Here is a 24,293-nt window from a genome sequence, read left to right as displayed (position 1 = left end):
CTGTTTCCTCCGATATCCCTGCTTCCTCGGGTTCTGCGGAAATTCAAGCAGGACGGCGGCATGCTCGTGCTGGTAGCTCCGGCCTGGCCCAGACGTCCTTGGTACTCCGATCTGAGGAGCCTCTCCATCGACGTTCCGTACCTTCTTCCTCAACGTCGGGACCTGTTGTCTCAGGGGCCCTGCCTTTACCCGGATCTGGGTCGGCTGTCTTTGACGGCGTGGCTCTTGAGACAGCCGTCTTGAGGTCTCGGGGCTTCTCCAGTTCGGTTATTGGTACGATGCTCAGGGCACGCAAGCCTGCTTCAGCACGGATTTATCACAGAGTGTGGCACACTTACTTTCAGTGGTGTGAGTCCAGACTTTATGATCCTCAGGTGTTCCGAGTTTCTAGGATCTTGGAATTTCTTCAGTCAGGATTGGATCTCGGCTTACGCCTTGCATCTCTGAAGGTTCATGTGTCCGCCTTGTCCGTGTGGTTTCAACGGCGGATTGCAATACTACCAGACGTTCACACCTTTTTCCAAGGTGTTATCAGGATCCAGCCTCCCTTTGTGCCTCCGGTGGCTCCTTGGGACTTGGCGGTGGTGCTACGGGTCCTGCAGGGTCCTCCGTTTGAGCCTCTTGAGGCGGTGGAGCTCAAGTGGCTGACATTTAAGACGGTTTTTCTCCTGGCAATTGCTTCGGCCAGGAGGGTGTCTGAATTGGGGGCGCTTTCCTGTCGCCCTCCTTTCCTAATTTTTCACCAGGACAGAGCGGTGCTCCGCACTCGTCCTGAGTTTTTGCCCAAAGTGGTCTCGAAGTTCCATATTAATCAGGAACTTGTTGTGCCAGCTTTTCAGTCCCCTGATCTTTCAGCTGGTGAGACTTCCTTAGATGTGGTCCGGGCGCTTAGAATTTATGTAGACCGGACGGCTTCGGTTAGGAAGTCTGATTCCTTGTTTATCCTCTTTGGTTTTCACAAGAGGGGTTGGCCTGCCAACAAACAAACGTTAGCCCGTTGGCTTCGTTCCGTTATTTGTGAGGCTTATGCACAGGAGGGCTTACCTGTGCCAGCCTCTGTTAAGGCTCATTCCACTCGTTCTGTGGGTCCCTCTTGGGCTGCTAGACGTGGCGCTTCTGCTGTTCAGCTGTGTAGGGCGGCCACTTGGTCTTCAATTCAGACGTTTTTGAGGTTCTATGCGTTTGACACCTTTGCCTCTCAGGATGCATCCTTTGGGCGCCGGGTACTCCTTTCAGCACAGGAGCGTCCCCGCCCTTAGTTGTACTGCTTTGGGACATCCCCAAGGTCAACCCTGTGGACCCCCTATGGACCCTGAAGTAGAAAACAAGAGATATGGTAAGAACTTACCTTTGTTATCTCTGTTTCTACGAAGTCCATAGGGTCCACAGGGCGCCCGCCCTGACGCACCTGGCTTCAAATGGGCTGTGTGGCTGGTCACCGGTTTTCCGTCTCCTATTGCTGTGAGTATGGTTTCTTGTGTGTTCCAGTCTTCCTTCTCTCTGTTCCATATTCTCCTCCGGCCTAGGCTGCTTACCAACTGGGGTGCCTGTGGCTCGGGGGCGGGGTATAGAGGAGGACCCAAGTGCATCCTGGGAGCTAAAAGCTTAACTGTGTGGTGCCCATGGATCCTGTTCCAGCTATAACCCCAAGGTCAACCCTGTGGACCCTATGGACTTCGTAGAAACAGAGATAACAAAGGTAAGTTCTTACCATATCTCTTGTTTTCTGCATATAACTGAGGTTTATTTACCACATATAAATTGTTGTGTGCTTTTCGTGTCCTTCACCTACGTATCTTACCTTTATTCATTTGCAAATGCCACGTGGATAGACAGACAGGATGCCAAGTGCTTAAACTTTGTGATGTCCTCAGGTGTTGCACGGCCAGATTTAGCTGTAACAGATGTGTTTGGTTATCCATCGGTGAGCAATACAAAGAAGTCCAATTGAACAATTGCATAATGTAATGATAAGTAAAGAGGTGCTAAGCATGCTTATTATTCTGCATTAAAATAAAAGACTATGGGCCTGATTCTGTAAGAATGTAATTGTAAAGCTGCACACAGGCTATAGATATATGATGTATGCACACAGGCTATAGATATATGATGTATGCACGCAGGCTATAGATATATGATGTATGCACACAGGCTATAGATATATGATGTATGCACGCAGGCTATAGATATATGATGTATGCACACAGGCTATAGATATATGATGTATGCACACAGGCTATAGATATATGATCTATGCACGCAGGCTATAGATATATGATGTATGCACACAGGCTATAGATATATGATGTATGCACGCAGGCTATAGATATATGATGTATGCAAGCAGGCTATAGATATATGATGTATGCACACAGGCTATAGATATATGATGTATGCACTCAGACTATAGATATGTGATGTATGCACGCAGACTATAGATATATGATGTATGCACGCAGGCTATAGATATATGATGTATGCACGCAGGCTATAGATATATGATGTATGCACACAGGCTATAGATATATGATGTATGCACACAGGCTATAGATATATGATGTATGCACACAGGCTATAGATATATGATGTATGCACTCAGACTATAGATATGTGATGTATGCACGCAGACTATAGATATATGATGTATGCACGCAGGCTATAGATATATGATGTATGCACGCAGGCTATAGATATATGATGTATGCACGCAGGCTATAGATATATGATGTATGCACACAGGCTATAGATATATGATGTATGCAAACAGGCTATAGATATATGATGTATGCACACAGGCTATAGATATATGATGTATGCACTCAGGCTATAGATATATGATGTATGCACACAGGCTATAGATATATGATGTATGCACACAGGCTATAGATATATGATGTATGCAAACAGGCTATAGATATATGATGTATGTAGTGTTCACTCTAGCTCTGGCGGCAGGCAGGGCGCCGGAGCTAGAGAAGGCAACCTTGTGCGCGCGTCCAAAAAGGGGGCATGGTTATGAAAAGGGGGCATGTCTATAAGACGCGTCCCCTTTTCGTCATACTTGGGGGCGTGCCCGGCACTTACGGACACGCCGGGCAGCCCCCAAGCGCTGCAGACAGGGAGAATAGACGCCGGGCACATGCGCCCGGCGTCTATTCTCCGGCGGTGACTGGGTCACCGCACATTTCTCCACCCGCGGGACGCTGCGTCCCGCGGGTGAAGACCGCACCCGCAGGCTGTGAGGGCAGGGCGCTTTTTGCCCTCCAGAAGGAAGGCAGGGCGCCACGCCCCGCTAAAACAGCCTAGCGGGAACGCTATGTATGCAAACAGGCTATAGATATATGATGTATGCACGCAGGCTATAGATATATGATGTATGCACGCAGGCAGCTTTGCAATTGTGATCCTTGCAGATATGGTAATGCAGCAGGAGGCATCACGCCTCATTACTTATCTGAGCTGCAATGTCCAACGCAGCAACGGAAACTCTGCATACCATCGGCCGGCTGTGGTGACACATAGGGTCCCGCAGCCAGCTGCCGCAGTTTAGAGGAAGAGGCCAGGAAATCTCTGTCACCCGACGGAGATCCTGGCCTCTTCCCTCCCACCCAACGGCAGCAGCGGCACGCCTCCGTTTCAGGTAATGGAGGCTGTCGCCGCCCCCTCCCCCAAACGGCAGATGACTGTCAATCACTGAAAGTCAGCTGCCAGTTTGCAAGCGGACTCGCAGACCCGTTTTGCACATGCCCAGAATGGGTCTGGCGCCTGAGCAGATTCCCAAACAGAAGCAGGCTCTATGTCTGCATTCATTTCAAATTAAAACAAATATAGACATCCAGGGCCTGATTCTAGGTCCCAATGCAGGCAGATCTCACGGCCATCCGCAAACAGTGCACACGCTGCAGAAAGCAAAACCCCCTTCCCATGCATCCACACTGGGACAGAGATTGCAGATGGATTGGATTTGTCCATTGCTGGATCTCTCTTTGCGTGAAATGAGTGTTTCTGTGCGGCAGCTGGGCGGTCACAGGGCCTGATTCAGCCGGGCAGAACCATCTTCTCTCTGCATCGGGGGGCGGGGCCAGTCTATTGCTGACATTTGGCCCCGTCCCTTTACAGGAAACCCCTCGCGTATCTCCCCATCCTGCCCACTTCACTAGGAAGTGGGCGGGATGCGAGAGATCTGCCTACTATTCCGGGGGTGCGGGGGGTTACCCGAAAAATCGGGAGCCTCCCGCGACTCCCAGGAGAGTAGGCATGTATGCTTTACTCATATCCGTAATATCTTGCAAATCTGCAAAAACATCAGTACCATCGTAGCCTCACACACAAGGCAGATCAAACCTCACTCACAAACTGCTAATCTTCCTGTCGGTATCTAGAGCTCAGGCTGCATATGCCGTAGCAGTGCCTTAATCATGCACACCCCTGTAACTGTATTGAAACTAGGGATGTGCAGGCTCGGATAGGTTCGAATTTTTCCGCCAAGTTCGGATTTTTCCCACCAAAAATCGGGTCTCAGAAAGAGGCAAAACGTCTTCTTTCATGGACAAACATCACATTTCCTGGACAAAAGTCCATGGAAGATGATGGGCCTGATTCAGAGCCGCTCGTAAGCGGCCGCTCGTTCGTTCCGAGCGATGTTAGCCCAACTGCGCATACGTACGGATCGTTATACGCATGCGCTAACCAGTCAGTGCGGCCGAAATTCATGTGCTCGCAAAATAGCGAATGCCTGCTATTTTGAGTGACAGAAAGAGGCGTATGTGGGTGGTAACAGGGGAAGGAGCTTGAAAATGGGGAGTGGAAATCAGAACGCAGGCGTGCTTAAAGGTCAAAACGGGCGTTTTATGGGTGTGCATATTTAAAACAGCAGCGTCATTGACCACGTCACTGGGTTATTTTAGAGTCAGAACTGCTCGCAAAATTGTGGTAGCAAACACCAACCACAAGAATAGCGAGCAGTTCATACCCTTGTCGATGTACTCGATTAATCTAATAAATAGCGGACATGATGTAGGATGCGAGCGGCCAGGGGTTGTATTTTTCCAAAAAACGAACGCAAGTTTTGCTCGCTCGTTCAGACATAGAGGCGTGAACAGACCGCAAACAGCGAACGGTTCATTTGAATAGCCACCCCTTATTTTAGAACGCAAATAGCGAGTGGCTCTGAATGAGGGCCGATGTTTGTCCATGAAAGATGACGTTTTGCCTCTTTCTGAGACCCGATTTTTGGCGGGAAAAATCCGAACTTGGCGGGAAAATTCTAACCTACCTGTGCCTGCACATCCCTAATTGAAACATACTGGCACGCCTGGGTTTCACCGACCACTCTGCGATGGGTCTGTATAGTCGCAGTGGCTGTTTCTCACACGCACATTGTGTCGCATATGCATGCACAGAATGCAACAATTGACCGGGTGCGTGGGTTTTTGCACTTGCGATCCTTGCTGATTCAATCCCACAGTGTGGACATGGAACAGATCCGTCTCGTGGGCATGTAAGCCGGCTTCCGACCTTGCTTGGAGTGTGCACATGGAAACGGACCTCCTGTTTGGGGCAAGTCTGGAAAAACAGCGGATGGCGCGCATGAAGGATAGAAGGATAATCAGCAAAGACGGGAGGAATTCGCAGCATAAGGTAGTAAGCAGGCTGCCGCGGGTGCACTCGACTCACAATCAGGCCCCCGATGCGTCATTTTGAAGTTGAACAACATAACAGCTTAAGTACTAGAGATGTGCGGCGCGGTTTTCCAGAAATCCGAATCCACCCAAATTTGCGTGAATCCAGTCAGATCTGAGTCGCAGTTCTGAACTTCCTGCTGTTCGAAATATGGATTTAAAAATCAGAATTTTGGGTTTTGGACTGAAAAAATTACATGGTTTTAGCTGTTTTTTTTTTTTTTTTTAAATGTATCCATTTTTTTTTTTTTAAAAACAAAACAGATCCAAAACCAAAACACTTGAGGGTGGTTTTGTAAAACCCAAATCAAAATACGAAGATGAATCCGAATCCAAAAACAAAACACAGGGGTCATCCCACATCTCTACTAATTACTATAATTCAGCACAACTAAAACGCAAATAGGAATTCAGTGTTACTATAGTCACATAGTTAGTGAGATAAAAAAAAATGATCACCATCAACCTTCCGTAACTTAGGGATATGTTTCTTTGTTCAAGCAGTAAACACGCAGGGAAAAATTGTTGGAAAAAACGTTTACTGTGATCAGTACATGTAATCTCCGTCACGTGGGCAACAGACTGGGGTTGTCTCTCAACCAGCAATGCTTATCAACCAATTGATGTTTCCAGTTCAAACATCAATTGTTTGGCCGCCCTTAATTGGCAGCTGGTCCGCAAACTGTCATTGGCTCATGGCCAGTTATAAATGTAAAATGCCCCTGAGGAGTAAGTACAGCACTGTGAGGTGAGGTGTGGTGGGAGGGGTGCTGTGTGCTGTGAGGTGAGGTGTGGTGGGAGGGGTGCTGTGTGCTGTGAGGTGAGGTGTGGTGGGAGGGGTGCTGTGTGAGGTGAGGTGTGGTGGGAGGGGTGCTGTGTGCTGTGAGGTGAGGTGTGGTGGGAGGGGTGCTGTGTGAGGTGAGGTGTGGTGGGAGGGGTGCTGTGTGCTGTGAGGTGAGGTGTGGTGGGAGGGGTGCTGTGTGCTGTGAGGTGAGGTGTGGTGGTGCTGTGTGCTGTGAGGTGAGGGGTGCTGTGTGAGGTGAGGTGTGGTGGGAGGGGTGCTGTGAGGTGAGGTGGGATGGGTGCTGTGTTGTGGTGGGAGGGGTGCTGTGTACTGTGAGGTGAGGTGTGGTGGGAGGGGTGCTGTGAGCTGTGTTGTGGTGGGAGGGGTGCTGTGTGATGTGAGGTGAGGTGGGAGGGGTGCTGTGTGATGTGAGCTGTGTTGTGGTGGGAGGGGTGCTGTGTGCTGTTAGGTGAGGTGTGGTGGGAGGGGTGCTGTGTGCTGTGAGGTGAGGTGTGGTGGGAGGGGTGCTTTGTGCTGTGAGGTGAGGTGTGGTGGGAGGGGTGCTGTGAGGTGTGGTGGGAGGGGTGCTGTGTGCTGTGAGGTGTGGTGGGAGGGGTGCTGTGTGATGTGAGCTGTGTTGTGGTGGGAGGGGTGCTGTGTGCTGTTAGGTGAGGTGTGGTGGGAGGGGTGCTGTGTGCTGTGAGGTGAGGTGTGGTGGGAGGGGTGCTTTGTGCTGTGAGGTGAGGTGTGGTGGGATGGGGTGCTGTGTGCTGTGAGGTGAGGTGTGGTGGGATGGGTGCTATGAGGTGAGGTGTGGTGGGAGGGGTGCTGTGTGCTGTGAGCTGTGTTGTGGTGGGAGGGGTTCTGTGTGATGTGAGGTGAGGTGGGAGGGTGCTGTGTGAGCTGTGTGCTGTGAGCTGTGTTGTGGTGGGAGGGGTGCTGTGTGAGGTGAGGTGTGGTGGGAGGGGTGCTGTGTGCTGTGAGGTGAGGTGTGGTGGGAGGGGTGCTGTGTGATGTGAGGTGTGGTGGGAGGGGTGCTGTGTGCTGTGAGGTGTGGTGGGAGGGGTGTTGTGAGGTGAGGTGTGGTGGGAGGAGTGCTGTGTGCTGTGAGGTGTGGTGGGAGGGGTGCTGTGAGGTGAGGTATGGTGGGAGGGGTGCTGTGAGGTGTGGTGGGAGGGGTGCTGTGAGGTGAGGTATGGTGGGAGGGGTGCTGTGAGGTGAGGTGTGGTGGGAGGGGTGCTGTGAGCTGTATTGTGGCCATACATACTGGGCGGGTTGGATACAGGATGCCGGAGCTCTGGATCCCAGCAGTCAAAATCCTGAAGCTGGCTTCCCAACAGGATTAGGATACTGACACCTGTTGTTCGGTACCCTAACCCTCCCCTTCTCCCTAACCCTAGCGCCTAGACCTTACCTCCCCCCTAGTGCCTAACCCTCCCCCTGACCCCAGTACTTACCTTTGGGATCTCAGCAGTCAGAATACCGGCGCCAGTATTCTGACAAGTGTTGGGATTCCGGCGTCCGCATTCTGAACACCGGAATCCCTGTTGCTGTGATTATGACCGCATCCCTACTGTACTACTGGTAACAGAATGTACTGCTCACCTTTAATGTTACTGACACAATACCCTCCCCCCACTCCCTTCCTTTTGTGTCTAATTCATTATAATACTCTAAAAGTAAAACACGGACACTCACAAAACAGGACCAGGAAGATCTTGTGCTCGGTGGTGTTGCCAACCCAGGTGAGCAGAGAATCTCCCAGAGGTTCATGAAATCTCATCTCCATCACACTGTCACCAGCTGTAAAGACACAGAAATGTGCATTAGAGGGAGGTGGGCCGTCAGGTACAAGTAGGGAATGGTCTGTGGAAAGTGGTTCCCACCTTTTGCAAAGTGTAGTCGTCTATCTCCTACTTTCCCGACCTTACTGCTCCTGCAATGACATTATCAGCATTATATATTTCACAAACGAGAACAAAATAACATGAACCATTTATTGTTATGGGTAGTTACTACGGGATGGGTACGGGATTAGGCGCTCGGGATCCCGGTTGTCAAAATCACAACGCCGGCATCCTGACAGGGCTAGGATACCGACATCTTTTGGTCGGAATCCTAACCCTCCTCCTCTCTCTACCCTAACCCTCCCCGGTGCCTAAACCTAACCCTCCCCCCTAGTGCCTAAACCTAACCTACCCACACCCTAAACCTAACATCCCCCCTAGTGCCTAAACCTAACCTCCCCCCTAGTGCCTAAACCTAACCTAACCACACCCTAAACCTAACCTCCCCCCTAGTGCCTAAACCTAACCTACCCACACCCTAAACCTAACCTCCCCCTTAGTGCCTAAACCTAACCTACCCACACCCTAAACCTAACCTCCCCCTTAGTGTCTAAACCTAACCTACCGACACCCTAAACCTAACCTCCCCCTTAGTGTCTAAACCTAACCTACCCACACCCTAATCCTAACCTCCCCCTTAGTGTCTAAACCTAACCTACCCACACCCTAAACCTAACCTCCCCCTTAGTGTCTAAACCTAACCTACCCACACCCTAAACCTAACCTCCCCCTTAGTGTCTAAACCTAACCTACCCACACCCTAAACCTAACCTCCCCCTTAGTGTCTAAACCTAACCTACCCACACCCTAAACCTAACCTCCCCCCTAGTGACTAAACCTAACCTACCACACCCTAAACCTAACCTCCCCCCTAGTGACTAAACCTAAGCTACCCACACCCTTAACCTAACCTCCCCCCTAGTGCCTAAACCTAACCTCCCCACACCCTAAACCTAACCCTCCCCCCTTAGTGCCTAAACCAAACCCTCCCCCTAACCCCGCTACTTACCTTCGGGAAGCCGGCACCAGGATTCTGACAAGTGTCAGGATTCCTGAATTGTGACTGCTGGCATCCCTTTTGTCTGGATACTGAACGTATCCCATTACTACAACGTACTGTAATTAGATATCAACCAAGTCAACTTTGATAATTATGCACGCCCTTTAAACTGCGTTTTTGTGGCCTGACACGCCTGCGTCCGCAACACCACTCTCCCACATACAAGCACCTTCCCCTGTTACCACCCACAAATGACACTGTCACTCAAACTAGCGACCTGATAGTGGCTTGCGAGCAACCAAAAACAGATCGCAAACACTGGCTTCGAATTTTACGCATGCGCAGACGGGTGAAAATCGCCCAGAGCGAGCGAGCGCAACTTAGTGACCGGGTCTGAATCAGGTCCTCAGTGTAGGGTAAGAAATACACCACTATCAGCCTGTTCTTTGAGTGGCAAATATCATTGAGCTTCCTGTATATCAATGAATGGAAAACAGGGCAGCAACAAACAAAGTCACCGGCTGTTAGCAGCATCTGAACCCAGCCGGAGGAAGAAAAAAAAAAACTTTTAAGTACAAACTATTGCACCTAACTGGGCTCAACATTGTATACATGACAGTAGATCCCATGGGGCGAGCAATGTGCATTTGTCACAATACTGGGCATGGATTGCACGTTTAACACCAGATTCTATTCATTCTTGTATATTTGTCATGGACTGGAGTCAACTTTTCCTATTTTGTCCCTAGATTAGCATATCAGGAGAGGCTTTGTATTATATACTGTTAGGGTCTGGTAAGGAAAACAGATCGGGCTTTATTTTGTATTCTGGTCAACAGAATGGATTATGTATGCTGGTCAAATTTGAGATTTACTGTATATTCCTGTATGCGTGTCATGTGAGGGCTATTTACATAATTGTAATCTGGTCACATGGAAGCTGCATTATATTTATTTAATGTCTTCAACATCCTGGGAGTCTTTGTGTACCAGAAGGCATGTCAGGTGGGGGAATGGGGCTGCTATAGTGCCAAGAGCAGGTTATGGCCAGAAGCCCAGTTCTCCACTAGTGGGTAGGGTCATTCTCTGTCTGACAATCTTTGTGACCAGTTCCATACTGGGCACCCTATACAAATATGTCCTTATACCATACTTACCTACCCTCCCGATTTGGTCAGGAGCCTCCCGAAAATCGGGTGCCGCTCCCGACCTCCCGGGAAGGCAGGCAAGTCTCCCGGCTGCCGCCGACCCCTCCTGGCCCACCCCAATTGTTTGTAAAACCCCCGGCAGTGAAGGGGGGCGGTGACGCGATTCGCGTCATTTTGGCACCGCCCCCTGCATCACACTGCCTGTAATATCGGCAGTGTGTAGCGGGGGCGGGGCCAAAATGACGCGCTCGCGTGGCTCCGCCCCCGCTCTGTCCACAAAACGTGTCATCTGGTCGGCCCGCCCCCCGTTTGCTGGCCACGCCCCCCAGTAATGCCGATCTGGCTGCTCCCTCCCAGAAGGGGCAGCCAGATAGTCGGCAAGTATGCCTTATACATGTAACCTCAATACACAGCGCAAGATGCTTGGTGTCAGTGAGCTGCCAAGTCCCACGCTGCTCTGTCACAATGCGGTCACAATGCGGTTTAGGACGCACCAGCAGACTGTGCACATTAATGGGATATGTGTATATCTGTGCGCAACTGAGTCTGTATATGAAGCACAACGAACTTGGAATGAAAAAAAGCTGCGGCTGCTACATTGTAGCACTTATACAGATTCAGAGACTCAGTTGCACTCAGATATACAAGTGTCACACATCAAATTAATCAGCGCAGTCTCTTGGTGCATCCTAGTCACACCGCATTGTGACTAAGAAGCATTTTTGACCAAAAGGACGCAAAAAAGACGCCTGTTGTAACAGAGTCGCACAGAACCTGGATCGCCAAGAGGGTCTGCTTGGTGTGGTGCAGCAATGATGTATGAGGTCACATCTGTACATCCTGTCCAGTCTTATTACACTATGTAGACAAAAGTGATTGGACACCCCCCGCGCAAACAAAATGGTCCCATGCATACTATTGCACACAAGTTCCCAATGGCCACTAATGTGGTGGTTTTGATAAGAACACTTGGTAGGGAGGCCCATGCACTTGCAGTTCTAAGAAGACAATGAATGTTTATATATCAGGACGACAATGTCACCTGTCATGTTTCCAGGGCGACGCTGGATTGGTATACAGAGAATTCAGTAACCCGGATGGACTGGCCAGCTCAGAGCCCAGATCTTAACCCCACTGAGAACCTCTGGGATGAATTGGAGCGGCGGGTGCAACCCAGGCCGGCTCAACCTTCTTCATTGTCACAGTTGGTCACTGTACTTAGGGCCTGATTCAGAGCCGCTCGTAAGCGGCCGCTCGTTCGCTCCGAGCGATGTTCGCACAACTGCGCATGCGTAAGGGTCATAATGCGCATGCGCCAACCAGTCATTGCGGTCGGAAATCATGCGCTCGTAATACAGTGAGGAGCTGCTAATTTGAGTGACAGAGTGAGGCATTTGTGGATGGTAACAGGGGAAGGTGCTTGAAAACGGGGGAGTGGAGATCCGAATGCAGGCGTGCCAAACGGTCAAAAGGGCGTTTAATGGGTGTGCATAATTAGTAAAGGAGCGTCATCGACCACATCACTTGGTTGTCTTTTAGCCTGAACTGCTCGCAGTGATTGCGGGAAGTAAACCCTACCACAAGAATAGTGAGCAGTTCAGATGCCTTTCGATGTTCCCGATTAATCCAATAAATAGCAGAGATGACGTATGATGCGAACGGCAAAGGGGCGTCTTTAGAAAATAGCGAGCGCATTTTTCGGACGCTCGCTCAGACATAGAGGTGTCCACAGACCGCAAAGAGCGAGCGCTCAATTTAAATATCCGGACCCTTTTTCAGAATGACCGTCCGCAAATAGCATCCGGGTCTGAAGCAGGCCCTTAAGGCGCAATGGGAAAACATGCCACCTGCTGTTGTCCAGGAACTTGTGCAATAAAATTTAGTTGATCTATTTGCTATCAGTGTCCAATCACTTTTGTATACATAGTGTAGTTCATATAGATTCTGCCCTGGAATTAAAATGTAACTTCATGAGTAACAGCTGCTAAGGAACCTGGCAGCCTAGCTTCGCTTTCTTCTCTTTACCACCTACTCTAAGTCCTGTGCCCAGAGGAGAAGTGCGCTGTGCCTGCAGCCAGCAGTGAAGCTGAATGAGCCCCCTGTTGTATGACCACCCATACCCCAAGATGGCGCTAAAAAAAACCTTTACTGCTGTTCCTCAGAGTATGGTGTGTGCGCAATTATTATGACCACAATATCATTGCTTGCCCGATCCAATGTACTTGTGGCAGGAGCTTTTGTGATAGAGGAAGGAGAGGGGGGGGATGTCAGCGGCTAGCTGTCATGTCATACACTGTGCTACATAAATAACAGGAGCTGATTGGTAGCTTTGGGTAACTTCTACACTTTATCCCTCTCCAAGGCTTGGTACATCTCCCCCCAGAGGGCAGTGTAATTACACAAGTGTAAAGAAGGATAATTACCATTTGCCGTCTGTGATTGTTACTTCATCCTCGTTGTTCACATTGAATTGTATTTCAGGTGGTAGGAACACATCACTTTGTGCTATATTTGATGCGATGGCCGCCAGCTTCCATGTGCCAGTGATCTGAGTGGTGAGAGAAATCCGCAGTCATCATTCTGTCCATGTAAGAAGTAGGATAGAGCCGTTTGGTAGGCTTTCCCAGGGGTGTAGAATGTATTACCACCGGGCGCATGGCTGGCGGTTCAAATCCCGACATCGGAAGCCCGGCAGAGGCGAAGATCCCAATCGCTAATTAAGTAAGTATTCTAACCCTATTTTCCCCCCTAACCCTCCCTTAGGGGTTCCTAACCACCCCCCCAAGTGTCTAACCCTAACCCCCCTCTAAGTGCCTAAACCTAACCCCCCCTTTCCCGCAGCCTAACCCTATGTCTCCCGGGGGGGTGCCTAACCCTAACCTCCCCCCGGGGGTGCCTGACTCTAACCCCCCCTTCCCCTAGCCTAAACCTAACCCTCCCGGGGGGTGCCTAACCCTGAGTCCCCCCAGGAGCCCTAACACCTAACCCTCCCCCCCCACCCACGGCTGTCTGCGCTTACCTTTGTTCGGTATGCCGGGCGTCGAGCTCCCGACGTAGGTCTAATGACAGGCGTCGGGATTTCGACGCCTGTCATTAGTACCTTGCCGGGATTTGACAGTCTGGAAGCCGGTGGTCGGTATTTAGACCATCGGCTTCCTGACTACATCCTCTTCCCAGGGGTTTAGGAGTATATTAACTAAAGATTGGTGTTAGGTTTTTGGTTTGGGGAAAAACAGTGCGAGGTTCCCCCTATTTTCCAATAACCAGCACCAGGTTGAACAAGCCTGGGGGATAACGCCAAAGCAGGGAGACACACAGTGTGGGGTCCCCCTGCCTTCACATTGGAATTGGTATGGAATCCCGGCTGCCGCATGGCCGGCAGTTCGATTCCCGGCAGCGGCAGCCCGACAAAAGAGCAGAGCCCGGCAGCGGAAGCCCAACAGCGCTGGAAATCCCGATTGTCCCTAAGGTAAGTACTTACTAACCTAGCCAACCCCCCTAACCCTAACCCTCCTTAGGGGTGCCTAACCTCCCCCCCAAGTGCCTAACCCTAATCCCCCCTCTAAGTGCCTAACCCTAACCCCCCCTTCCCCGCTGCCAGGGGGGTGCCTAACCCTAAGTCCCCCTGGGGGTGCCTAACCCTAACCCTCCCTCCCCCTAGCCTAACCCTCCCAGGGGGGGTGCCAAACCCTAAGTACCCCCCAGGTGCCCTAAATCTAACCCCCCCCCCCGCGGCTGTCCGCTCGCGGCGCCCGGCATCCCTTTGATCGGGATGCTGGGCACCTGTCTCCCGGCGTCGGGGAAATGACAGGCGTCTAGATATAGACGCCCGGCATTTCACCTTCGCCGGGATATGACAATCGGAAACCGGCTGCCGGTATTAAGGCAGCTGGTTTCCCGATTGTATACCTTCACATTAACCAGCCCCAAACTGGTCAGCCCAGGGCTGGAATTCCTTGGAAAGTGGGGACCCCAAAAATGAAATCGGGTCCCCTCCTGAGGAACTACCAGCCCTGGGCAATTCCCAGCATCCCTGGTGGTGGTGGATGTGAGGTTAATAGTAATAAAATAGTTAATAATATTGTTAGTTACAGGTGGACTACAAGTCCCAGGCAGCCTATCTCACACCATTTTTTCCCCCTATTTTCTAATACCTGCCTAGGCTGAGAGGCCCTTTGCTGGTTACTGACTTGGAGGAACATTTTGTTAACTTTTTAACCTAACAAAGCCTGCACAGAGCATAGTGATCCGTGCAGTGCTCCTGTTTGGGCGGGTTTGCCATCACTTTTTAACTTCTGTTTGCCGGCAGTTTTGAACTGATAGTTTAAAACCGACAGACTTCACAGCTGCAAAAACGACTGACATCGACCTTGATTTTCAATCGAAGCTGAAACTCAACGGGTGATAAATAATTGTTCTGTAGACAGCTAAATGCCGCCGATGTCTGCCTTTTGATTTAGAACAAACTTTTAGACACAGTGAACCTGGGTTATTTTTCTGGAAAAATAGGTTCAGGAACTGTGGGTGGAGCTATAGAAAAAAAATAAAAATTATATATATATATATATATATATATATATATACATACACACACACATATATATATATATAGGTTGAGACTCCCATATCCAAAATGCTTGGGACCAGGGGTATTTTGGATAACGGAATATTCCGTATTTTGGAATATTTGCATTTCATAATAAAATATCTTGGGAATGGGACCCAAGTATACACACAGAATACATTTATGTGTTATATACACCTTATACATACAGCCTGCAGGTAATTTTATACAATATTGTTAATAATTTGTGCCTTAGACAAAGTTTGTGTACACTGTAAAACTTATGCTAAAACATCAATGAAAAACATGTTACCTTCTTCACGTCTAGATTCTTAACTTCAACAGGCAAGTCTGAGCACACCAATGCTAAAAAAGAAAACAAACATTATTTATTACCGATGCACCATAGCACATTGTAACCCTGTCTGCATTGGACCTAATCAAGGTCCTCATATTACACTACATTAGATTCACCATCTTGCCATTCATTTCATTCTTATGTCCAACTCACACATTTGGGAGTGAAACCCTTTCTAAATGCACTGGGAGCTGAAGTGTCTCATTAGTCTGCCACAGCGCCCCTCCTGGTAAACCACAGTAACACAGCCTCTATTCTGAGCGGAGGCTGCAGTGCTAATTTTCCACCAATTTGCAATAATGTACCTAATACTCCATATTTCACATAAAGGATGTTGGCTTTCTTAATTTGTGGGCTGAAGTAAAATAACTGCAATGGATGTCTAACAGAAATACCATTAAAATAATTTATATACATAAAAATTGATTAAAACGATGTAATCCTACGCACAATTTATTCCTTGTCTTTGCTTTTGTTGTATGTGCCACACTAATTATGCAGGATCATTTTGTGCGTCATTGTATTTTCCAATTTAAGGCATAGACTGGCTTTAAATGGCTTAATTATGACTTAAAGCTTATGGTAAAGTGATTTACATTTTGGAAGAAAAACTAAGGTAACTCTTTTTAAAGTCAGTTTTACTCCAATTTACAATTATGTTTATTTTTTTCTTTAATAGATATTAGTCCTCATGCACAAGGCTAGGCTCCAGTGACCAGTTTCCATGCTGACCGGTCACTGCCTGCTCTGTATAATCTACTGTTTATGAGGATAGGGTGCTGAGTAGTACACTGGTCATCAGAAAGAGACTGTTACACGCTGGTCACCAGATAGGTCTCTGTGTGGTACAATGGGTACCAGACCTGGTCTCTGCATTAGGTATGCAGTCGGGAAGTCGGAGGACCTAATCCCGACAACCGGCTTCCCGACTGTCATATCCCGGCAAGGGTCTAAAGACAGGCGTCGATATGCCGACGCCTGTCATTAGATATATGCCAGGAGACCGATGCCCGGCATCCCGATCGAAGGGATGCCAGGCGCCGAGCGCGGATAGCCATGGGGAGGGGAGGGTTAGGTTTAGGGCTCCCGGGGGGGATTTAGGGTTAGGCACCCCCCCGGTATGGTTAGGGTTAGGCTAGGGGAAGGAGGGGTTTGGGTTAGGCACCCCCCCGGGGGACTTAGGTTTAGGCAGCGGGGAAGGGGGGGTTAGGTTTAGGCACTTAGAGGGGGGATTAGGATTAGGTACTGGGGGGGAGGTTAGGTTAGGTACCCCTAAGGGAGGGTTAGGGGGTAGAATTAGGTTACTTGTACTCAGTGGCGTAACTAGGGCAGGGTGCGTGCCCTGGACACCGTGGGACCGGCAGAGAGGGGGGCGCCGCCTGCCACGGTACTGGCCCGCCCTAGTTAGCCAGTGTAGCGCCGACCGCAGTGAGTGCGGTCAGCGCTACACATTTACACAGGACCGGCGCTAGGCTTCCAGCGCCGGTCCTGTGCTGCACAGCTGAGCCTGTTCCTTCCTCCTGAGCGCTTGCCCAATAGCGCCAGGAGGCGGGCTCAGGCTGTGCATAACACACGCATCGCTGCCAGCGCTGGCGGCGATGCGTGCGTTAAACAGCAGCCAATGAGAGTCAGATAAACTCTCATTGACTGCTGCAGCACCCACTGCAAGAGCCGGACTTCCGTCCGGCTCCTGCAGTGGGTAATGGGACAGACGTCATGACATCATGACGTCTCTCCCATAATGCTGAGCGAGCCAGCCCGGGAGGACTGGCGGGCGGCGGCGGCCGGAGTGGTGTCGCGGTCCGGAGCAGCAGCGTGGTTTCAGGTAAGTATATTTTTATATATATTTTTTTTAAACCTGTCAGCACTACTGGGGGCACAACGGGGGAGGGTGGTGGCTACTACTGGGGGGACCTCTACTGGGGGTGGGGGCACAACGGGGGAGGGGAGGGGTGGCTACTACCACTACTACTACTGGGGGCACCATTACTGGGAGGACCTCTAATGGGGGGGGGGGTCTACTACTGGGGGCACTTAATAGGGAGGGGGAAACTCTACTGGGGACTACTACTTGGGGGGGGAACTACTACAGGGGGCATTATAAAAGGGGCCTACTACTAGGGGCACTGCACTGGGGGGACCACTACTGGGGGCAATAACAGGAAGGACCACTACAGGGGGCACTGGATAGGGGGGATCACTACTGGGGGCCTGCATCAGGGGGACCACTACTGGGGGCACTGCATGGGGGGGACTACTGCTGGGGGCACTATATAAGGGGCTTACTGCTAGGGGCACTGCACTGGGGGGACCACTACAGGGGGCACTAGATAGGGGGGATCACTACTGGGTGCCTGCATAAGGGGGACCACTACTGGGAAAACTGCATTGGGGGGGACTACTGCTGGGGGCACTATATAAAGGGCACTGCATAGGGGGGGGACTACTACTGGGGGCACTATATAAAGGGAACTGTATATGGGGATACCACTACTGGGCGCACTGCATTGTGGGGACAGATACTGGGGGCACTGTATAAGGGGGAATACTACATGGGGCACTGCATTTGGGGGGACCACTACTGTGGGCACTGAATAAGGGGAACTAATTAGGGGCTGTATAAGGGGGACCACTACTGGGGATACTGTATAAGGGGCACTACTATGGGCCTGCATAAGAGGGACCACAACTGCATACTGGGGGTACTGTATAAGGGGCACTACTGGGGTTAAGGTGCATATGGATAGGAATGTTCAGTGTGAAAATAAAGGGGTGTGTCATGTTGACACGCCCCATTTTTAAGTGACCATGCCCATTTTTTTGCCGCGTGCGCCACATATAGGGGGGGGCTCCCTTTTCAAATTTGCCCTGGGCTCCAAATACCCTAGTTACGCCACTGGTTGTACTTACCTTAGGGACGATCGGGATTTCCACTGCTGCCGGGATGCTGGCGTCGGGATTCCAACCGCTGGACGCAATCATACCGATTCCCTGCATTACGTCCTGTTCATCAGTAAGAGGCTGTGTTACACGCTGGTCACCAGATAGGTCTCTGTGTGGTATAATGGGCACCAGGCTGGGTCTCTGCATTATGTCCTATTTATCAGTAAGAGGCTGTGATACACGCTGGTCACCAGATAGATCTCTGTGTGGTATAATGGGCACCAGGCTGGGTCTCTGCATTATGTCCTATTCATCAGTAAGAGGCTGTGTTACACGCTGGTCACCAGATAGGTCTCTGTGTGGTATAATGGGCACCAGGCTGGGTCTCTGCATTATGTCCTATTCATCAGTAAGAGGCTGTGTTACACGCTGGTCACCAGATAGGTCTCTGTGTGGTATAATGGGCACCAGGCTGGGTCTCTGCATTATGTCCTACTCATCAGTAAGAGGCTGTGTTACACGCTGGTCACCAGATAGGTCTCTGTGTGGTATAATGGGCACCAGGCTGGGTCTCTGCATTATGTCCTACTCATCAGTAAGAGGCTGTGTTACACGCTGGTCACCAGATAGGTCTCTGTGTGGTATAATGGGCACCAGGCTGGGTCTCTGCATTATGTCCTACTCATCAGTAAGAGGCTGTGTTACATGCTGGTCACCAGATAGGTCTCTGTGTGGTATAATGGGCACCAGGCTGGGTCTCTGCATTATGTCCTACTCATCAGTAAGAGGCTGTGTTACATGCTGGTCACCAGATAGGTCTCTGTGTGGTATAATGGGCACCAGGCTGGGTCTCTGCATTATGTCCTAAGAGGCTGTGTTACATGCTGGTCACCAGATAGGTCTCTGTGTGGTATAATGGGCACCAGGCTGGGTCTCTGCATTATGTCCTACTCATCAGTAAAAGGCTGTGTTACATGCTGGTCACCAGATAGGTCTCTGTGTGGTATAATGGGCACCAGGCTGGGTCTCTGCATTATGTCCTACTCATCAGTAAGAGGCTGTGTTACACGCTGGTCACCAGATAGGTCTATGTGTGGTATAATGGGCACCAGGCTGGGTCTCTGCATTATGTCCTACTCATCAGTAAGAGGCTGTGTTACATGCTGGTCACCAGATAGGTCTCTGTGTGGTATAATGGGCACCAGGCTGGGTCTCTGCATTATGTCCTACTCATCAGTAAGAGGCTGTGTTACATGCTGGTCACCAGATAGGTCTCTGTGTGGTATAATGGGCACCAGGCTGGGTCTCTGCATTATGTCCTATTCATCAGTAAGAGTCTGTGTTACATGCTGGTCACCAGATAGGTCTCTGTGTGGTATAATGGGCACCAGGCTGGGTCTCTGCATTATGTCCTACTCATCAGTAAGAGGCTGTGTTACACGCTGGTCACCAGATAGGTCTCTGTGTGGTATAATGGGCACCAGGCTGGGTCTCTGCATTATGTCCTACTCATCAGTAAGTGGCTGTGTTACACGCTGGTCACCAGATAGGTCTCTGTGTGGTATAATGGGCACCAGGCTGGGTCTCTGCATTATGTCCTATTCATCAGTAAGAGGCTGTGTTACACGCTGGTCACCAGATAGGTCTCTGTGTGGTATAATGGGCACCAGGCTGGGTCTCTGCATTATGTCCTATTCATCAGTAAGAGGCTGTGTTACACGCTGGTCACCAGATAGGTCTCTGTGTGGTATAATGGGCACCAGGCTGGGTCTCTGCATTATGTCCTACTCATCAGTAAGAGGCTGTGTTACACGCTGGTCACCAGATAGGTCTCTGTGTGGTATAATGGGCACCAGGCTGGGTCTCTGCATTATGTCCTATTCATCAGTAAGAGGCTGTGTTACATGCTGGTCACCAGATAGGTCTCTGTGTGGTATAATGGGCACCAGGCTGGGTCTCTGCATTATGTCCTATTCATCAGTAAGAGGCTGTGTTACATGCTGGTCACCAGATAGGTCTCTGTGTGGTATAATGGGCACCAGGCTGGGTCTCTGCATTATGTCCTACTCATCAGTAAGAGGCTGTGTTACATGCTGGTCACCAGATAGGTCTCTGTGTGGTATAATGGGCACCAGGCTGGGTCTCTGCATTATGTCCTATTCATCAGTAAGAGGCTGTGTTACACGCTGGTCACCAGATAGGTCTCTGTGTGGTATAATGGGCACCAGGCTGGGTCTCTGCATTATGTCCTATTTATCAGTAAGAGGCTGTGATACACGTTGGTCACCAGATAGGTCTCTGTGTGGTATAATGGGCACCAGGCTGGGTCTCTGCATTATGTCCTATTCATCAGTAAGAGGCTGTGTTACACGCTGGTCACCAGATAGGTCTCTGTGTGGTATAATGGGCACCAGGCTGGGTCTCTGCATTATGTCCTACTCATCAGTAAGAGGCTGTGTTACACGCTGGTCACCAGATAGGTCTCTGTGTGGTATAATGGGCACCAGGCTGGGTCTCTGCATTATGTCCTACTCATCAGTAAGAGGCTGTGTTACACGCTGGTCACCAGATAGGTCTCTGTGTGGTATAATGGGCACCAGGCTGGGTCTCTGCATTATGTCCTACTCATCAGTAAGAGGCTGTGTTACACGCTGGTCACCAGATAGGTCTCTGTGTGGTATAATGGGCACCAGGCTGGGTCTCTGCATTATGTCCTACTCATCAGTAAGAGTCTGTGTTACACGCTGGTCACCAGATAGGTCTCTGTGTGGTATAATGGGCACCAGGCTGGGTCTCTGCATTATGTCCTACTCATCAGTAAGAGGCTGTGTTACACGCTGGTCACCAGATAGGTCTCTGTGTGGTATAATGGGCACCAGGCTGGGTCTCTGCATTATGTCCTACTCATCAGTAAGAGGCTGTGTTACATGCTGGTCACCAGATAGGTCTCTGTGTGGTATAATGGGCACCAGGCTGGGTCTCTGCATTATGTCCTACTCATCAGTAAGAGGCTGTGTTACACGCTGGTCACCAGATAGGTCTATGTGTGGTATAATGGGCACCAGGCTGGGTCTCTGCATTATGTCCTACTCATCAGTAAGAGGCTGTGTTACATGCTGGTCACCAGATAGGTCTCTGTGTGGTATAATGGGCACCAGGCTGGGTCTCTGCATTATGTCCTACTCATCAGTAAGAGGCTGTGTTACATGCTGGTCACCAGATAGGTCTCTGTGTGGTATAATGGGCACCAGGCTGGGTCTCTGCATTATGTCCTATTCATCAGTAAGAGGCTGTGTTACATGCTGGTCACCAGATAGGTCTCTGTGTGGTATAATGGGCACCAGGCTGGGTCTCTGCATTATGTCCTATTCATCAGTAAGAGGCTGTGTTACACGCTGGTCACCAGATAGGTCTCTGTGTGGTATAATGGGCACCAGGCTGGGTCTCTGCATTATGTCCTACTCATCAGTAAGAGGCTGTGTTACACGCTGGTCACCAGATAGGTCTCTGTGTGGTATAATGGGCACCAGGCTGGGTCTCTGCATTATGTCCTACTCATCAGTAAGAGGCTGTGTTACATGCTGGTCACCAGATAGGTCTCTGTGTGGTATAATGGGCACCAGGCTGGGTCTCTGCATTATGTCCTATTCATCAGTAAGAGGCTGTGTTACATGCTGGTCACCAGATAGGTCTCTGTGTGGTATAATGGGCACCAGGCTGGGTCTCTGCATTATGTCCTACTCATCAGTAAGAGGCTGTGTTACATGCTGGTCACCAGATAGGTCTCTGTGTGGTATAATGGGCACCAGGCTGGGTCTCTGCATTATGTCCTACTCATCAGTAAGAGGCTGTGTTACACGCTGGTCACCAGATAGGTCTCTGTGTGGCATAATAGGCACCAGAATGATGTTCATAATGCGATCTCTCATACATGCTTTATAGTATGTCACAATACCCAAAACCCAAATGCCCATATTCTCACCTAACAAAAATGCCTCAAAATGAATTCCTTATGCAGGTATGTATCAATAAACAAAAGGTTTAGAGTCACTTCAAAAATGTGTCACCTGTCACGTGATGTCTACAGCTGTCACTGCACCTCAGTCCTGCACTTAGCAGTACCTCTTATACTTAGCAGTACCTCTTATACAAGGCAGTACCTCTTATACTTATCAGTACCTCTTATACTTATCAGTACCTCTTATACAAGGCAGTGCCTCTTATACTTAGCAGTGCCTCTTATACTTAGCAGTGCCTCTTATACTTAGCAGTGCCTCTTATACTTAGCAGTGCCTCTTATACAAGGCAGTACCTCTTATACTTATCAGTACCTCTTATACAAGGCAGTACCTCTTATACAAGGCAGTACCTCTTATACTTAGCAGTGCCTCTTATACTTAGCAGTGCCTCTTATACTTAGCACTACCTCTTATACAAGGCAGTACCGCTTATACTTATCAGTACCTCTTATACAAGGCAGTACCTCTTATACAAGGCAGTACCTCTTATACTTAGCAGTGCCTCTTATACTTAGCAGTGCCTCTTATTTTATTTTTTTTTAAATAAAATTAGCAAAAATGTCAAAAAAAACTTTTTACACGTTGTCATTATGGGGTATTGCGTGTATAATTTTGAGGCCAAAAATGAATTTATTCCATTTTGGAATAAAGCTGTAACATATCAAAATGTGGAAAAAGTGAAGCGCTGTGAATACTTTCCGGATGCACTGTATACTTAGCTGTGCCTCTTATACTTAGCTTTGCCTCTTATACTTAGCAGTGCCTCTCATACTTAGCAGTGCCTCTTATACTTAGCAGTGCCTCTTATACTTAGCAGTACCTCTTATACAAGGCAGTACCTCTTATACAAGGCAGTACCTCTTATACTTAGCAGTACCTCTCATACTTAGCAGTGCCTGGTACACTTAGCAGTGCCTCTTATACTTAGCAGTGCCTCTCATACTTAGCAGTGTCTCTTATACTTAGCAGTACCTCTTATACTTAGCAGTACCTCTTATACAAGGCAGTACCTCTCATACTTAGCAGTACCTCTCATACTTAGCAGTACCTCTCATACTTAGCAGTACCTCTCATACTTAGCAGTGCCTCTTATACTTAGCAGTGCCTCTTATACTTAGCAGTGCCTCTCATACTTAGCAGTGCCTCTCATACTTAGCAGTGCCTGTTACACTTAGCAGTACCTCTCATACTTAGCAGTGCCTCTCATACTTAGCAGTACCTCTCATACTTAGCAGTGCCTCTCATACTTAGCAGTGCCTGTTACACTTAGCAGTACCTCTCATACTTAGCAGTGCCTCTTATACTTAGCAGTACCTCTCATACTTAGCAGTGCCTGGTACACTTAGCAGTGCCTCTTATACTTAGCAGTGCCTCTCATACTTAGCAGTGCCTCTTATACTTAGCAGTACCTCTTATACTTAGCAGTACCTCTTATACAAGGCAGTACCTCTCATACAAGGCAGTACCTCTCATACTTAGCAGTACCTCTCATACTTAGCAGTACCTCTTATACTTAGCAGTGCCTCTTATACTTAGCAGTGCCTCTCATACTTAGCAGTGCCTCTCATACTTAGCAGTGCCTGTTACACTTAGCAGTACCTCTCATACTTAGCAGTGCCTCTCATACTTAGCAGTACCTCTCATACTTAGCAGTGCCTCTCATACTTAGCAGTGCCTGTTACACTTAGCAGTACCTCTCATACTTAGCAGTGCCTCTCATACTTAGCAGTACCTCTCATACTTAGCAGTGCCTCTCATACTTAGCAGTGCCTGTTACACTTAGCAGTACCTCTCATACTTAGCAGTGCCTCTCATACTTAGCAGTACCTCTCCTACTTAGCAGTGCCTCTCCTACTTAGCAGTGCCTCTCATACTTAACAGTGCCTCTCATACTTAACAGTGCCTCTCATACTTAACAGTGCCTCTCATACTTAGCAGTACTTCTTTTGGAATGGGATTGAAATACCTGGAGATCCTGATGCAGACTGGTAAGTATCCTAACCCTTCCT

General features: G+C 49.4%; 1 protein-coding gene across 1 annotated transcript in view; it reads right to left on the bottom strand.

Moving 5' to 3' along the window:
* LOC148513691 (uncharacterized) overlaps nt 1-24,293 on the bottom strand; it is a 120,956-nt gene that overhangs the window by 5,881 nt on the left and 90,782 nt on the right. Inside the window, exons 16-20 of the mRNA XM_088481560.1 lie at nt 15,338-15,390; nt 12,884-13,008; nt 8,352-8,401; nt 8,164-8,268; nt 1,802-1,895 (exon numbers count right to left, since the gene is read on the bottom strand). Coding sequence (XP_088337686.1) covers nt 1,804-1,895; nt 8,164-8,268; nt 8,352-8,401; nt 12,884-13,008; nt 15,338-15,390 — 425 coding nt within the window. The 3' untranslated portion in view covers nt 1,802-1,803. The remainder of the gene's footprint in view (nt 1-1,801; nt 1,896-8,163; nt 8,269-8,351; nt 8,402-12,883; nt 13,009-15,337; nt 15,391-24,293) is intronic.

This window comes from Taudactylus pleione, unplaced genomic scaffold (genome assembly GCF_031769625.1).
Source record: "Taudactylus pleione unplaced genomic scaffold, aTauple2 ptg000274l, whole genome shotgun sequence".
Taxonomy (NCBI): domain Eukaryota; kingdom Metazoa; phylum Chordata; class Amphibia; order Anura; family Myobatrachidae; genus Taudactylus; species Taudactylus pleione.
This window is presented reverse-complemented; position numbering and strand designations above follow the sequence as displayed.